Here is an 18,266-nt window from a genome sequence, read left to right as displayed (position 1 = left end):
GTTAAGATTGTATAAAGCCATGACAATTAGCAAGAAATTTAAATAATTTAAAATCAGTGCTATTGGCTTAAGATGGCTTGAAGAAAAAGTAGGAGAGGCCATTTAGTGGTCATCTTCTAAAGCACAGAAGCAGCAGTGAATCTTGATACTCTGCCACAGAGCTGGGCACCACCACCGTGGGGTAGAAGTAGTTGGGTGGGGTATCCAACTGTCAATACCAGCAGGCACCAGGAGAGCCAATGTCATGTAACCTGGTATAATCATATCTGATGCCTTTCCTACAACAATTCTTCTCTAGAAATTTTAAGAATGGCAGCATCTGTTTTCAAAACCAAACACAACCAAAAGCTATCATCAGGTACAAGCACTAGCCTAGCCCATGTATCGCTAAGAAAGAATAAGTATTCTCAGCTCATCCTCTAAAGACACACACACACACGCGCGCGCGCGCCAAAAATAAAATAAAATCGCTACAAGGCAAACAAAAGCTCGCTAGATTATCTGGTTTGCTGTATTCCAAATTAGTGCCTCTGGCCTTTTCCTAAAACTTTAAGCATCACAAGGAAATCAGTAGGAAGGGAATCATGTGCTAACCAAGTACTTAAAGGGCAGAAAAACTCACTGAAGTGAAAGAGAATTAGTAAAGGGTGGAGAAGAGCACCAGCCCCTCCCAGCTGGGGTGAGCAGATTTGTGATTAGTTATCAGGCAGAAACCCACATGCAATTAACAGCTCTGACATCAGGGGACTCACAAATATAAAACACTCAACTCTAAGAGGTGCAGCAGAGAATCCCCTCGGGAGTTTAAGGTACCGGAGAGAAGCTCTGTGGGAAGTGGGTGGACTCCAGCCAAAACTCTGTTAGGATGGGGATTTCAAGTAATGAAAATTAACTTGCTGGAAATCTGCTCCCATTTTTTCCTTCAGCTTCATGGTTAAAGGTAATTAATGGTGGTGACCTGCTAATGAATGCTTTTGATAAATGGCAGCTGGGATAAGTATTTTTATAAATAGAAATTGAAAGTGAATAAAACTAAATGACTCAGACGGGTGATTTAATTATGTAGATATTATAAATGTCAAATTTTTAAAGGTAAATTACTATTTTTATTGCTCGAATTGTCATTTTACAAATTTGAAAAGCATTCTGAAGGTGGGTTAGAGAGGGATCATGCCATTTATAACTGCACACACACACACACACACACACACATACACAATGCATAATCCCATTTTGCTTTCTCCTTTTCAGCTTGATTTATCTATGTCCCTCAATCTCTTCACAAAGGGCTGCCGAACCAGAGCCTTACTTCAAGCAGAATGGAAGTTCATAAACTCCTCTCTCTTGGATACATCTTCTTGCCCCTGCTTTTTATTCAGCAGGCCTGGGCTCAGTTTCCAAGAGAGTGTGCCACCATTGAGGCTTTGAGAAATGGTGTGTGTTGCCCAGACCTGTCCCCCACATCAGAGCCTGGGACTGACCGCTGTGGCTCTTCATCAGGGAGGGGCAGGTGCGAGGCAGTGACTGCGGACTCCCAACCCCATGGCCCCCAGTACCCACACGATGGCCGAGATGATCGGGAGAGCTGGCCCACACGGTTCTTCAATTGGACGTGCCACTGCAATGGCAACTTCTCAGGACACAACTGTGGGACTTGCCGTCCTGGATGGAGAGGAACTGCCTGTGACCAGCGGGTTCTCATAGGTAGGTGGGGATGTGAATGGTTAGACAGTGCTGCATGAGACCCAATCCATTTGAGCTAGAAGAACACCTAGAAATCCTACAGCTCAATCCTCTCTTCACAGTTGAGGAAAGAGGCTTACAGAGATTAAAACAATTATTTAACTTAAAGGAATGAGCTCGAAGCACAGACCACTAACTAATATTTTGTTTCAAAACAGTTATCGAACCACCACTGTATGCCAGGAACTGTGCTAGATGTTTATACTTTCAGTAATTCCTCAGGGTGTGGTTCAGAAAAGACAAATCCACATAGCTGGTACTTAGAAAACCTGGAATTCATGTAGAGATTTGTCTAGCTCCAATACCCTTGCTGACCCAGCAGGGAATTTTCAGCTGTGATGATCAAGTTTAGCCATTTTAGACAATGAGTTCAGACTACAGTCTAAATTGCAACAAATAAAACATTAAATTGTAACAGTCAGCAAAACATGACTGTTTTCTATGTCTCTAAGGTTTAAGAGAATGTTTATTTTCTTTTTACTATGAGACAGGCTCTGGTTTAATTTCTTTTTTGTATGTATACCCTTTAATCTTTACTCTGCAAAGAGATGGTATCTTTACACACACTTTACAAATGAAAAACTGAGGCTTAGTGAAATGGGTGCAGTCATAGAATGACTCTCTGGTCTTAACCACTGTGCTATACCACATACCTTGTTTTTGCAAGATTTATAATATTAAAAAAGGTAGAAAATTTGAAGAAAAATGCCAATAGTGAGCAGAAATAAATAGAATACAATCGTAAAGTCTACAAGTGAGATTACAGAAAGCTACTGGAATTCTAGATTAAGTTGGAAAGGGATGGAGAGAGGAAAGGAGGGGAGCCAAGGAGCAAGGGAGGGAGGGATAATAAGGGGTATTTTTTAAAAGTATAAAAATATTTAAGTATATATGCAAATTATCATTATGGGTAAATGAAACATGGTGTGTTACAAGATTATTATGCTCATTGTCTACTCATCCCCACAAAAAAAGAGGTTTTCATGTTTGAATTTTGTATCCCTGAAGTCAGGAGAAACATCCTGGACTTAAGTACAGAAGAAAAGAAATACTTTGTCCAGGCCCTGGATATGGCAAAGCGTACGACTCACCCTCAGTTTGTCATTGCCACCAGGAGATTAGAAGAAATATTTGGGCCAGATGGCAACACACCACAATTTGAGAACATTTCCATTTATAACTACTTTGTTTGGACACACTATTATTCAGTCAAAAAGACTTTCCTTGGGGTAGGAGAGGAAAGCTTTGGTGAAGTGGATTTCTCCCATGAAGGACCAGCTTTCCTCACATGGCACAGGTACCACCTACTGCAGTTGGAGAAAGACATGCAGGTATGTATGAAACATTTCAATTTTCAGGTCCTTTACCTACAAGATGCCTTGTTTGTAACTCATTTGATTCGTTGTGTTCCAAATGAACAAAACATGTGATGATAAAGTAATTTCAAGTTATTAATCTGTCTTAGATGTTCTAAGTTTCTCCCTGTACCATTTGTGTATTTATTAACCAATCTTGATCTTTTTGAAGTGAAAAGAAAATAATCTTGATAATGATGAAGCCAAATGAGACCTTTGTAGGTATAAATGAAAGCATTGGACATGTTCTACAGCTCTGTAATTACAATGAGTCATAGAGTTTGGAACAAAAGAATCTCATTTGATACGGCTTTCTTCCCAAATGTAAATCAATGCCCCTTACTGGTTTGGATGAAGCAAGTATATATGAACTTGTCAGTCTTCCAGATCCCAAATATATAACACATTATACCAGTGCACAATTCTAATGTAGTATAGGGTATAAATAATATGAAATGTTTCTTTCCATTTATATTGTAATATTTTCATTAAACACCATTTTTTTCTCATGCCCCCTAACCACTTTGAGGCTTACAGAAGGAATCTATTGAAAACATCCCATCAGTTAGATATTATTTGTACTTAAGAAACTTTGGTGTAAAGTGAACTTCAACCTAAACACATTTATTTCCTGCTTAGTTTTAAGCAGATAAGCTCATAACACCTTAAATTATCTGTTAACAAAGAGTTTATTATTGTTTCTTTGACTAATAGCCATTTCTTAAGAAATTTTAAAATGAAAAGTTAAATGATTAGATCTCATTAAGTTATTAGATCTAGGAAATCCACAAATTGATCCAATTTTCTATGTGAAATAATAGCAATCAATCCCTCCCCCCAAGTTAAAGTCTAAAACTTAACTTAAAAATATATCTGACGGCAGAAAGGTGAATTTTATGAATTTGTAGCATGCTTGTGCCCAGCATTATTCAAAGAAAATAAATGGTTAGAAGAGAGAAAATTAATCCCCTAAAATACAGAATAACATATTTGTATGAAAGTAGTCTATCCATATGCAGTTTGAGAGTGATTAAATGAATTCATTTGATTCTCTGCACTTCATATTTTATAACTTGATTACAAGTAAGACATTTAGTAGATTATTAGTAGATAAATCTTTCATTCATAATCAACTCCAGATCTTCATGACTTCAAGTCATTTTTCCATGAGCACACCAAAATGAAGGGGCAGATGAAAAGTATCTAAAAGTTTCACTTTTGCCTGTGTAAACTTCAACCTCTATGACTACTTACATTTTTAAAGCCCAACAGCACAAGGGTCCAACAAATTACAATCTATATGTAAGGCACCATTGAAATGCCACATGAATATGCTCGAGCTCCCAAATGTCAGTTGCTGAACCACAAACTGACTCAATAATCCCTTGGAAGCTGTCACTAATAGTCGTGAACCAGAACAATAGCTTCTAAATGAGGACTTTAAATCCCTGGAGATCAATAACTAGAGATGCCTTGGAAAGCTTTTGGCCCTCTAAAACAACAAAGACAAAGAAATGCTTCCTAGAAAGCATTTAAAGTGAAAAAGTAGTAATATATCAAATGCGCGCGAAGTGGAATAAAAACAATGGCAATACCTACATTTAAATCCAGCACTTTAAATATAACTCCCCAAAGACCAAAAGGAATGAGAAATAACAAGTACAATAAATATATGTTTTTAAGGAATCCAATAAAAAGCATGCATGTGATCTTGAGCCCAGCATTTTTAAAACTGTTGAGATCAGCTCTAAATGGAAGCTGGGTTTCTGTTCTAAAGAGCAGATTACACAAGGAAATATTCTGCTTCTTTTAGCGTTTCCTGTAGGTATGAGTTTCAGGCATAAGCCTAACTCTTCCTAGTTCAGATTCTGAAGCAGAGGTCTCTAAGTAAAATATCCTTAGTGCCCAGACAGTTAAGGTAAGTTTGAAAGAGCCTGTGTAGCCTGTGGCCAAACCAAAATCTAAATCCCTAAACTTATTTAAGTTAAACTAAAAAACAGAAACAAAACCAAAAGTACTGCTCTACTTAACATATTTCAAGGCTGGATCTGGCTCCAGACCAAGAGTTGGCCGTGCCTGGATTAGAGGCAGGGAAGTGGAAGGAGGGGGAAATGTCAGGGAGTGGAGGTTATTATTCATAATTTTTGGTATATAATCAATATAAATAAAATTACCTGTCTAATAAAGAAAAGGAAGACTTTTCCTCTGCCCCCTAAAATAAAGTCATTTACAGGAATTTCTGTATAATGAGTCAGTTTAAGTCCCTCTAGCGCCTAAAGTCACTCCTTGAAGTACAATAAATTAGAAGCTTTGCTAATAAGGTAGTTAAGTCCTCCAGGCCCTCAGATACCACTGACACACTAGCTGGCTCCTGGGTGGCTGAAAAGAACTAACAGAAAAAGATGGCCAGGGAGCAGCCAAGCAAAAAGGGAAGGTTTTAACAAAATCAGAGAAGGGTAACAGAGTTTCTGTGATCTAGGAAATGTTGCAGAATCCTTCTTTCTCCCTTCCTTACTGGAATTTTGCAACCGGAAGAAACGTCTGTGACATCTGCACTGATGACTTGATGGGATCGAGAAGCAACTTTGATACCAGTCTAATAAGCCCGAACTCGGTCTTTTCTCAATGGCGAATGGTCTGCGAATCCTTGGAAGATTATGATACCCTAGGAACCCTTTGCAACAGTAAGTTCCAAATGACATCTAGGATTCAGAATTCCCTATTAGATAGAGAATTAAATGTGCTGTCTGAAGGCCCTTCATTCTACTAAGGACTTCAGACTAAATCTACTTTTATTACAAAGAATCAATGTGCAAATATTTATAGAACTAAGATTTCAAGGCAATTGATAAGGTGCACAGGGTCGGGGAGGTGTCTTACATTTCTACATTGCTCTTCTTGAGCAATTTGGTAAGTGAATTGCTCACTTTCTTACTTTGGAAAGGTCTAACTGTATAAATTAATCATCTTAGTACACTCAGCACTGCTTAGTGATCATGTGTCTTGTGTTGGAATTTCACAAAAAATGTTTCCCTAGGAAATCTGAAATATGCAGAAAGACTTGGAAGTGCCCCAGGAGTAAAAAATATATATAATAATAATTAATATTTGTATACCAATAATTACATTATTATAATGTTATTATGATGTTAATTATGATGTTAATTTTTAACAGGGTTAAAAATCAAAAGGTGATATAAAGAATGTTTAACCAATTGTCCTAGCATCCTTTTTCCAGTGGTCTGGACACTACCTCAGCCATATGTCATTTCTGTAACATGTGGATCTGATCCTGAGCTTTCTATTCTCTTCCTTTGATCTTATTATTATCTTTCCCTGTGCTTAATTATTAGAGTATCCCTATTCCATCTTACTTTTCCTCTTTAGGCATTTCTGGCTATTTTTAACTTTTGTTCTTCCATATAGAAACTAGAATTATGGGAATTTATCCTATTATTATATTCATAAGATTTATTCTCTATGTATTCTTTAGATCATCAATTATTAAGTAATTTTCTAAAATCAAAGAGAAGATAGTCTAAATGAAACAAAATAAATGAGTGGATTTTCCCCATTAGAAGATTATTTAGCTGTATTTAAGAAAAAAAGAAGTGGTACAAAATTTTCTTCCATAGAAGCTTAACAATTATAATAAATGTTTGTTTGTTTTTTTGGCATATGTAATAAGTGTTTGCGTCTTGTGGTAGGGAAATGAAATTTAGGATCAAGATCTCTGTAGGTACCAAAATGTTCATCTCTCTCTGACCAGGCTATTATATTTTGTCCTGGAAATTTTCCAGACATTTTCCAATCACCCTGTTGACTGAATAACAAAATACAGCACAATTTAAATGAGTAAATAAAATTACAGCATAGGAGGAAATTTTTTATCACAATTTTTCTTGTCATTTAATATAACACATAACTCTGACACATAGTTTCCTGAAAAATTGAATGTATTTTAGGTGAAACAAAATTTATGATTACCCCTTGCCTTAGTTCAAGATATCAATAACTTAATATTTATTGGGTCAGTGAAAGAAATTAAGGAAACTAACATTTTATCAAACACATTGTGCTTGATATGGTATTAAATGCTTTGAAGGGATATCTTACTTAATTCTCATAGCAAGTCTTTTCTCATTCTACCTTTTCTCCTGAATGAAACTCGCAGTCCTGTGGTTCACTGACCATCTTTTACAGGACACCCATAGATGTACATCTTTCAGTCAGACTGTCCTTAGATTTTCCATACCTGTGTCTTCATATGCTCATTGCACAGTGTCTCTACAATAGTCCTTTATTACACCAAATTTGGTATGTAAATTAAGACCGAATTACTGACCCCTAACATTCTTTCAGCTACTAAAATATATTCTTTGATTGTTCTTTTTTCACACTATTTCTCAAATCTACTTTTCTCCTTCAGAACTTGGAACTTTTCTTTCATTCCTGCATAGAAATTCTACAAGACTCTAATCCATAGGATGTTAATAGTTGCAATGGAAAGGGGGTGTAAGGTACAGCATAAGAAATATAGCCAAACACAGTGTAATAACTATGAATAGTGTCTGATGGGTATGAGATTTAACGGGAAGATCACCTTGTAAGTCATATAAGTTTTTAACCACTATGCTGTACACCTGAAACTAATATAATATTGATTGTCAACTGTAATCTAAAATTGTTTTAAATTAAAAAATAAAAAATAGGTGCAATGGCAGAAGTAATTCACTCTTAATTTACATATCAAGTTTGAATGTGTACAGATTTTAAAATTGCTAGGTTAAAATTAAATTGGTTTAACTAGTTTCATTTCTATCAGAATTCTGCATTATGAAACTCCATGAGGGAAAACTAGGATATAATGTTTTTGAAACCCATGTGGTCAATACTGTTTTCTTAGGATGTATTGATAGCTCCCTGAGCAGTAAGCTCCAAAATATCAGCTTGAATTGATAGTTTAGCTAGTACAATCTGAAAGTTTTAAAGATAATGTATAACTAAAAAATGGACATGTACTTTTCAGTCTCAATATAGGCATAAGTTTTGTTTTTATATTATATAAAGTTAGTTATGCTAACTCATCAGGTACTAATCATTATAACAGTTATAAAGCCTACAATTAGAATTTTTATGAATGAGGTAAAATGAAAATGAGTAGATGTTAAAATATGATCTCTCCCCTCTAAGGCATGAACACTCCTCTCTGGGGACCAGTGAGACAGACTAATGCAAAATGCTCCTAACCAAACTCCTCCCCTTCCACCTACCTAAGGCTTCTTCCCACTTTCTGACTTAAATATAATGTTCCCATCTTGCCTTTTTATTTTTTTTGGTTGAGGAATTTTTTTAATATGATTTATTGATTATGCTGTTACAGTGACCCAATCTCTTTTCCCTTTATTCCCTTCCACCCAGTGACCCTCTCCCTCCAGTTCCCCCCACCTTAGTCCATGCCCATTGGTTGTGCATATAGTTGTTCTCAACATCTTCCTGTCTACTCCACTCCCCCCTGCTATGCTTCTTAATTCCTGTACCATTTCCCCCTCTTTCTCCCTTCCACCTCCCCACTGACCTCTCCCCAAAATGTTCCCCACACCTACAATTCTTTTCCCACTCTTGTTGCCTACTTAGTTTGCCTTTGTTTCAGTTCCCTAGCTTCTGTTGTTGGTTGTTGTGATACAGTTTTCATTTTAATGTTCACAGTTTTGATCCTCTTTCTCCTATACCAGTGTCTCTAACATCTCATATAACAGTGGTTTGGATCTGATGAACTCCTTCAGTTTTACTTTGTCCTGGAAGCACTTGCTTTGCCCTTCTATTCTGAATGACAGCTTCGCTGGATAGAGTATTTGTGGTTGTAGGTTTTTGCTTTTCATTACTTTGAATATTTCTTGCCAGTCCCTTCTTGCCTGCAGAGTTTCTTTTGAGAAATCAACTGACAGTCTTATTGGGACCCCTTTTTACGTAACTCTCTTCTTCTCTCTTGCTGCTTTTAAGATTCTCTATTTATCTTTAATTTTTGACATTTTGACTATAATGAGTCTTGGGTCCAGTTTTTTTGGAACCCTTTGTGCTTCCTGGACCTGTAAGTTTGTTTCCTTTCCCCAAGTTAGGGAAGTTCAGCTTCATTATATTTTCATATAATTTTTCCATTCCTAGTTCTTCTTCTTCACCTTCTGGCAACCCTATGATTCAGATGTTGGTCCACTTATAGCTATCCCATAGATTTCTGAGCCTTTCCTCATTTTTGTCATTTTTCATTTCCTCTTTCTGCACTGGTTGACTGTTCCTTCCTTATGTTCCAATTTCTTGATTTGATCCCTGGTTTTCTTTCCCTCACCACTAGTTTCGTATGTGTTTTCATTCATTTCAGCAGGACTACCCTTCATTCCTTCCCCATCTTGCTTAAGATCTGCTGTTAGGTCTGTAAGCATTCTTATAACCAAAACTCTGAACTGTGCCTCAGAAAGATTTCCTGTCTGCTGCTTCGTTAGATTAGACATTTTCTGTCTGATCATCTGTGTCCCTGCGATCTCTATCATGATCTGTGCCATCCTGACAGTTTTGTGTTTACCTTTGCTTCCTCGGTGGGGCTGTCACACCTCCTACGCTATAGGGGTGGTGCCCCATGCACTTGACACTACTGAGCCACCCTTCTCACCACACTGTGGCACCTTGTGTGGGGGTGAGGGTCCAAGATGGATTCCTGCCATTTACTTTTCTCTGAGAGACTGGGAGCCTCCTCCTTCATCCCCATGCCCTCTGGCTCTCACAGTCTGAGGCAATGGGGGTCTGCCTTCCCTCACGTTGGAATCGGAAACTGGTGGGTTTGGTCTGCAGCCAGGGGTGCTCCCCAGGTGCTTCTCACTTCCCCTTAAATACAGGTGTCTGTGCTTACCACCGTCTCGCTGTCATCACTGAAGCTGCCACTGCCAGCATAGCTTGACCTCTCCGCCCTGGCTTTGCCCCTTCTATCCATCAGGATGAGCACCACTTGTTTATAACTTCATACATTGGACTTCCATGTAGCTTTATTTTTCTGAAACTTCTGGTTATTTCTGATTTTGTGGTAGTTGTATTCCTTCTTAGTTGTGGAAGGAGATGGAGCATGTCAGTGTAGGCCTCCATCTTGGCTGGAAGTCCCCATCTTGCCTTTTGATTTATTCACACTATGGTTCTTGGTCTGGATTCCCATCTTTCCCACCATTCAATACAATCTTACAATGCCACACACCCCAGGCAAGCTAACCCCCAAACAAGCCCTCTTTGTACAACCAACATGATCTAGCCCACATAACAACATATACCAAATAATTGTTTAGCAACAGTTTATGCCAGGCACTGCACCAAAACTGGGGGATATACTGGTAGCAATAACAGATAGAGTTCTTGCTCTCATGGGGCTTATATTATACATAGAAGAAAGCTTATCACCTTTTGCTCTTATCTCTGCCTAAATCTCTCCTATTTCACATATGGAAATTCTCCTCAGTTCTTCAAGGAACTTTCTGGATCCACCCAACTGGAAAAGGTATCTCCCTCTCTCCCTTAAAAGGCATCTATCCTATTATCCCTAGCATCACTGTCTACCTGTTAGTCTCACTGCCCTTCAAAAACTTCAGTTGTTTCTGACATTACCTGTGGAAACATATGTCAATTGAAAATGAAGATTCTTTTTCTTTATTTCTCTGAAGGCCTGAAATAGATAGCATTCAATTATAAAACTCCAGTGTAGAATTTAGGTTTATGAAGTTATTTTGGTAAAATTCAATTTTTCCATGGAATGTTCATTTTAATACATTCTTATGAAAAAAGCCAATGTTGCTTTAACAAATATTAAAACCTCTATCTCTTATTGTGATCACTTCTCAGAGAAGTTGGCATGATAACTTAATTTTCTCACTTTAATGCCACTAAAAGGCATTTAAAAAAATTTTTCTCTTCTGCCAAGAACCTCCTATCATTCAGTGACCATGCTATATATAAAGTTGCAAAGAGCAATGATAAGGTCTCTAAACATTCTATAACTGTTTGCACACCCATCATTTTCCCAGGCACTGAGGACAGGCCGATTAGAAGAAATCCAGCCGGAAATGTGGCCAGACCAATGGTGCAACGTCTTCCTAAACCAGAGGATGTTGCTCTGTGCTTGGAAGTTGCTGTATTTGACACACCTCCTTTTTATTCCAATTCTTCGAACAGTTTCCGAAACACAGTGGAAGGCAAGTAAACAAAATCAGTGCTTTGAATTGATCTACTTATCACAGTAAATTGAACTATTCAAATTCAGATCTCTTTGAAAAATCGTCAAATGCTATATTGATCCAATGAGTTTATCTAAGTGGTACTGCGCATTATGATGTAGACACAATGTCATTTCAGAAAATAATTTCCTCAAAGAAAAGTCTCAGACCGCAAAACTCTCACAATCATAAAAGAAACTCTTGGAAATTATTCTCCAATCTCTTATATACTTAAAAGAATTTAAACTCTAATTTCTGGTAGGTGGCTTGCGACTCTATGTATAATGATAAAATTCTAGTATAGGCAAACAATATTTAACACAAAAAAAATCCAAATGATTGATTAACATTCAATAAAGCCTGGTTTGGGCATATGTTTATTTAGGTCTATATTATCCTGTAATGTTTTTAAGGTCCATAAAAATTCAATTTCACATCTAGTGATATTTAGTCGGTTTTCCTTATTTAATTCAAAGTATTTTAAAGCTGAGGAAACTGAGGTCCAAATAAGTGCAATTAATTTCTCAAGATATTCAGCTAGTTAGTAACACAGCACAGATTCAAATCCGAATTTTCTGTTTATTGTCTTTATATATTAAATATTGAAACCTCTAAATCATGCTTGATATATACTTGAAGTTTTAAAAGAATAGAAAAACTTTTAACTTTGTTATAATTTATTGCCAAAATTTACCTTAAATATAGCATTGCACATGTTAGACACACCCCTACACACATGCAAAAAAAAAAAAAGAATTGATTTCTTTGTTCCCATAATCTGAGATATTTAATGTATAAGTCTGATAATTATTTTCAATTCTCTCCCCTTTTATTATCAAAATTATATGTCACTCTTCTCTCTTTATGTTAATTTTAATAACTGTATATGAATCATTTATTTGGAGACAATTCAATAAATATTCACTATATTTTGACTAAATTTGTATATATAAACCAAGGTTATAAGTATGGTATTCTATTAGAATGTGCAGATTATGTATAATTGATGCTTGATTAAAAGACAAAATACACTGATTTCTCAACAGATATATAAAAAGACTAGCACCTACCCACATGTGATGTATATTACAGGCAATCTTTAAACTTTTTTAATCAAAAAATAATGGAGCATGGATATGAAAAAGAATAAATGAGTATAATAACACAAGTAAGATAATATATTTTAAATTCTAATTTTAATAATCTTTCCCTGATCTCCCACCTCTGGTCCTTCAAGCCAAACAGACACACATATAACTAACTCCATCCCACATCATAGACCTTTATTTTTATTTGTGATCTATTCTCATCTTCTAATATATATATACATGATATATATAATATGGGAATATATATGGGAAATATGAGCCATATAATATACCTATATTATTTGTAATATGGGGGTATATGATATATGTAAAATTTATATATATATGATTATATAATATGGAAATATATATAGCAAAAGTTCTGTAAATGTCTTGACAGCAGGCTTTCCAGATGTTTAAAAGTAGTACAGAGGTGTAAGAAAGCTCTGAGAAATTAAAACTCCTCCACAAAAATAACTATCCAGAAATAAATATGCTGACTGTCACTCAAAGAGAATAACAGAGGCAACTAAAGTAACATTTGGCAATTTAAGTTCCAGGACAGTCAGAGTGGTCTCCCAATCATGTCAGCAGCTTTTAGTAGAAGCTGGGGATTTCCACAATCTTGTGGAACAACGATTGCCTTGTTGAAATAGAGTGTTCTCCATAGTTTGACTGATATCCTTTGCAGGTCATTATTTTTAACCTGGAGGCTACATTTAGAATTCCATGCCACTAGCTTAAAACTAACCTAGCTCTGGGTATAGGAAGTAGATGTCACCAACCATAGGTACAGAGAAACAATGCTATTATATTAAGGCAACAATTGTCCTGACAAGCTTAGGAAAAATTGTCCCCCAGTATAGTCACTGGTATTGACTTGCAAAAGATACTTGTAATGATTTTTACTGTCCTCACTTATTTTTATATCTAGGTTACAGTGACCCCACAGGAAAGTATGACCCTGCTGTTCGAAGCCTTCACAATTTGGCTCATCTATTCCTCAATGGATCAGGGGGACAAACCCATTTATCTCCAAATGATCCTATTTTTGTCCTCCTGCATTCTTTCACTGATGCTGTCTTTGATGAATGGCTGAGGAGATATAATGCCGGTGAGACACTGTCATGTGCTTTTTGCAGGCTCAGCAAAAACAAGATTGTTCCGATGGCAAAATCATCACTTCAGGCTAAGCACTTGACACACACAGACTGTATTTCAAAATAAGGATAAAATAGCTATAGTATATAGCCATCTCCAAATATTCCAGGGCACTTAGAAATGTAGACAAGGAATCTTTCAGAACTGTTATTATATGATGATATTTGTTAGCATTCAATGAAACTTAGCAGGTAATCCCTTCTCATTTTCACTGTTTCCCAAGCTTTTCTTCCTCATACCTTCCAATGAAGATTCTCATTGTTTGTAAATTACAGATTTTTAATATGAATGGGAAACCTTTACACACGTCTTCTTTCATACCCCAAAAGACAAAAAATATTATACTCATAATCCACAGTTTTGATTGTATTACTTTATGAACTCTCACAAATGAAAATTTTGTTCAACTGGAAAAGTTAATGTTGGTTTATATATCACACCATAGAAAATCTGTTAAGTTCATTTTAATGTATTCTTTAAAATACTATTTACAAATCTACTTTTTCTTCACTTCTCAGATGAGAGGCTCACATTTTTTTTTCTTGTGTTTTTTTCTTTCTTCTTTTTTTGCATTACTTTTCAAACAAAGAATGTTGTTTTTCTGGTTAAAACACCACACATTTTATATTTTAAAATATTTTATATTTTATATCTTAAGTTTGGCTTTTGTGCCTTTACTTCATCATGCACATAAACATAATATTAGAGATTAGCTATCTATTCATTTATCTATCCAATTCAGCCAGTCCCTTATTCTCCTGTGAGTGTGTGTGTATATAATAGACATACACACCTACTATTTCCTAACCAGCATTCTAGGTATTGGAAATACAGTAGCATAAAAAACACACAAAAATACTTTCTCCTGGAACTTTATCTATTAGTGGAAATGGCAGTAAACATGTGTAAATAAATAAACAGCATGTTAGGTGGCATATCAGATGAGAAAAGAGGATAAGGAATATTGTGTAAATATATGGAAAATCCTCGCAAGGCAAAGGAACAAAGGAGCCCACAGAGGCTGAAGCAGAGTGAAGAGTGGGGAGAGAATGGAGGGAGATAATAAGGTTAGAGGGATAACACCTTGCATTTCACACTAAGAGATCTGGGGAGCCATTGAAGGGTCTTGCATAGAGAGGTTACATTATAATTCAATCGCTATTGTTATTTTTACTATTATTTCTCCATTCATTTTAATGGACATAACTTTACCACATAGCTAAAGCTGAACTGGGTTGAGGCTGATCAAGTCAGGATTCAGTAAAGGTGAAATGGCAAGTTTAAAAAACTAAATTATTAACTTTAATGTCTAATTTTAATAAATAATTAACAGCAATACACCAAAATGTGAGTTCCTTGAGGACAGGGATTTTGTCTGCTGTTCAATGTTATAGCCCCATGCCTGAACAAAGAGCTCAACAGCTGTTAATAAATAAATACTTAATTAGCATTAATCCATAGTAAATTTAAAGTGACAAAAATATAAATAATACCTGCCATTCCTATAATCAATTGTTCTTCAAACTAGATTCTAAAATACTCTCCTGTGCATCATGGGAACACTGACTGTCCAGGTAATATATATCTTACAAACAAAAGCTGATACTTCATTAACTTTTTCACATATTCCAGCCCTTCTAAATATACTTCCACTAATGTAGTGCCCAAGCCCAATTCCAACTCTAGTTTTTATCATTCCATTTAATTGCACCAACATATAGAACAACAACAAGGAAGAACATTTTTTGCCACAAAGAACATTTCAGTACTTTTGTGCCTGATGACAAAAACTCACTAATGATATAAACACCTGTGACTTGTATTTAAATGGATTCATCCCCCATTATCTACAGGGGATGTGTTCCAAAACCCCCAGTGGATGTTAGAAACTATGGATAGTACTGAACCCTATAATTGTATGCACTATACTTTTTCCTATAGGTACATACCTATGGTAAAATTTAATTAATAAATTACACACAGTAATAGGTTCACAATAACTAGTTATAATATAGAACAATTACAATAATATACTTTAATAAAAGTTATATGAATGGCTTTGGGGCAATTACTGAGAAAATAGGAGCTACATGAACACAAGCAGTGCAATACCTTGGATGTGATCTGATAGTCTACTAAGTGACTTACAAGGAGGCAGCATATACAAAGTGGATATGCAAGACAAAAGGATGATTCATTTCCCAGGTAGGGAAGAGCAAGAGGGTAAAAGATTTCATCATGCTACTCAGAACTGAGCAAAATTGAAAACTTCTAAATTTTTTATTTCTGGAATTTCCCATTTAATATTTTCAGACCACAGTTGATGGCGGACAATTGAAATCGTGGACAGACAGCAAAATAATGGATCAGGGGAGAAACTATTGTGGAAACAGGAGAGGTAGCAGGAAGCAAGTAGGATTCCAGGGCCTTAACTAAAATGTTTAAGTGTTTTATTTATTTATTTTTTCTAACAGAGTAAAACCTGAGGAACAAGTTAATATTAATTTCTCTGAAAGTAAACAGAAAAAATGAAAAATAGTAAAGAGACATATTCTCAGTCAAGGAGAAAACTCCATTAGAAATTATCTCTCTTATTTAAATCATAGGTGATGCTACAGCAAACTATTGGTCCGTCTTTTCTTTAGTTTTGAAAAATAAGTTAAATGAATTTTATTCAAATTAGTTTCTGTAATTTAAAAGTAAAACAATTAATGATCATCAAAGAGAATAAAACACTAAAACATTCCTGCTTTTGAAAACTTTCTTTTTCATTGAATAATATGTTAGTGCTGTACTCAGAGCATTTGAAGTCTGTTTTATGCTTATATCTTTCTTTAGTGTAAAATATAAAAGAATGTTTTAATGTTATCTTTGAATATTTCGAGACAACTTCAGAACATAATAATATATTAATATTAAAAATGATTTTTGGCATATTTTAGATATATCCACATTTCCACTGAAAAATGCCCCTATTGGACATAATAGACAATACAATATGGTGCCATTCTGGCCTCCAATCACCAACACAGAAATGTTCGTTACTGCTCCAGACAACCTGGGATATACTTATGAAATTCAATGGCCACGTGAGTACCAAAAATGTATTTTTGCTGTGAGTTTCCAAAAGCAGATTCATTCCCTTTAAAGTATATAATCAGAGTATTACTGAGGTTTATATTTTCCACTTGCATTTAGAAACTTTCATTTGGATTTTTATTTGGGGACAGAGAGTAAACTTAACACTTGTTGTGAGCCTACTCTGACCTGGTATTGAGCTGATTAAATAGCACACTATCTCATTTAATCTTTACATCCCTCTGTGATAAATATCATAATCCTAAATTTACAAATAGAGAAGACAAGGCTTTGAGAGAGCAAAAAGCCTTTTCTCACATTTTTAGTAAGAGAAAATGATTTTTGAGCTTAGGTCCCTAAATTTTCTACAGTATAATGTGCCTTTGTTTATCTATCCTAAAATAATAATAATAATAAATAGATAATGACATGAGATGCTCCAAGCTGCTTTTTGTGATATTTTGAAATTCAAGACATTCTTGCTTATTTTTAAATTTCTTTCTCAAGAAAGGCAGTAGGGTAGAGTTGAAGAACACAGGATTTGGCTTCTGAAAGACCTGGGCTCCAAAACATACTCTACTACCTACTAACCAAATGACTTTGGGCAAGTGACTTAGACTCTGAGCTGTCATTTCTCATATAGAATGAGAGTGATAATAACTATCCCAACAGAGTCTGCTCATTAAGAGAAATAGGAAGTGCCTTCAGGATGTCAAGTGCTATGATTGCTGTAAAGTGACTAAATTTAGGGTATCCACTTGTTGATGGTAACTATTATAGGATTTATTCTTTACTCTTGTTTTATTTTTAAAATAGGTCGGAATTTTAGTGTTTCTGAGATGATTACTATAGCAGTAGTTGCTGCTTTACTACTGGTTGCAGTCATTTTTGTGGGTGCTGCCTGCCTGATTCGTGCCAGGAACAACATGGATGAAGCACATCAGCCTCTCCTCAGTGACCAGTATCAACACTATGCTGAAGAATATGAAAAAATCCATAATCCTAATCAGTCTATGGTCTAACTGTAAAAGACCTAGTCTCTTATACATTGGTATTACAAAAAAACCCTGGCTGAAAATAATAGGTTGAATTACTAATTGTATTTTCTTTCATTCTGTTACTTTCTTCTTTATGTATGCATGCATTGGAATTAAAGCTCCAAATGTCAGGACTTTCCAGAGCTGGGAAGAGACACAATCTTTTCAATAGGCTCTGTTTTCATTGCTTGTTGCACTAACTCCATGACATTTAAGCAGAAAGTGTCAAGATATTACACAAGTTTTAATGATTACTTATATGACAATGTAAATAGGCTGCTTTTGCTTTGTTTATGTGTAAAGAAAAATCATGATTGATAGAAAATCGCTGATTAAAATACATGAGTATTTTACATTTCTACAATGTTAAAATGTAAACACATTTCCATTCACTGACACTGACCATCATATACAATGCAAGCCACATTTATTAGTTAAAATAATTTATGTGGAATTATAAATGGGATTCCCAATTAACTTCTTCAAACTGGTCTTCCCCTTTGGGCATTAGCATATATTATTTAGTCTAAGGTTCAAGGCCACAACAAAAATCAC

At 35.5% G+C, this 18,266-nt stretch overlaps 1 protein-coding gene across 2 annotated transcripts; it reads left to right on the top strand.

Moving 5' to 3' along the window:
• Positions 1-646: 646 nt before the first annotated feature.
• TYRP1 (tyrosinase related protein 1) lies at positions 647-17,880 on the top strand. 2 transcript variants are annotated; one of them, XM_090274102.1, is made up of 8 exons: positions 647-809; positions 1,252-1,704; positions 2,752-3,074; positions 5,578-5,782; positions 11,159-11,326; positions 13,370-13,549; positions 16,539-16,685; positions 17,491-17,880. In XM_090274102.1, the coding sequence occupies exons 2-8, from the start codon at positions 1,320-1,322 to the stop codon at positions 17,694-17,696; spliced, it is 1,614 nt and encodes a 537-aa protein (XP_090130228.1). In that variant the 5' UTR covers positions 647-809; positions 1,252-1,319; the 3' UTR covers positions 17,697-17,880. The 2 variants fall into 2 exon arrangements, with proteins under 2 accessions (XP_090130228.1, XP_090130227.1); XM_090274101.1 differs by having other exon boundaries at positions 647-940.
• The last annotated feature ends 386 nt before the right edge of the window (positions 17,881-18,266 follow it).

This window comes from Furipterus horrens, unplaced genomic scaffold, assembly GCF_987537825.1.
Source record: "Furipterus horrens unplaced genomic scaffold, mFurHor1.1.pri manual_scaffold_4, whole genome shotgun sequence".
Classification (NCBI taxonomy): Eukaryota; Metazoa; Chordata; class Mammalia; order Chiroptera; family Furipteridae; genus Furipterus; species Furipterus horrens.
Note: the sequence above shows the minus strand (reverse complement) of the source record. Positions and strands in the feature narration are given on the sequence as shown.

Bases quoted from the DNA above. Each gene is read 5' to 3' on its own strand.
- TYRP1 (XM_090274102.1), top strand. From the start codon at position 1,320: ATGGAAGTTCATAAACTCCTCTCTCTTGGATACATCTTCTTGCCCCTG. The intron at 3,075-5,577 runs GTATGTATGAAA...TCTGTGATCTAG, and splicing joins AGTTGGAGAAAGACATGCAG to GAAATGTTGCAGAATCCTTC. The intron at 16,686-17,490 runs GTGAGTACCAAA...TTTTTAAAATAG, and splicing joins TTATGAAATTCAATGGCCAC to GTCGGAATTTTAGTGTTTCT.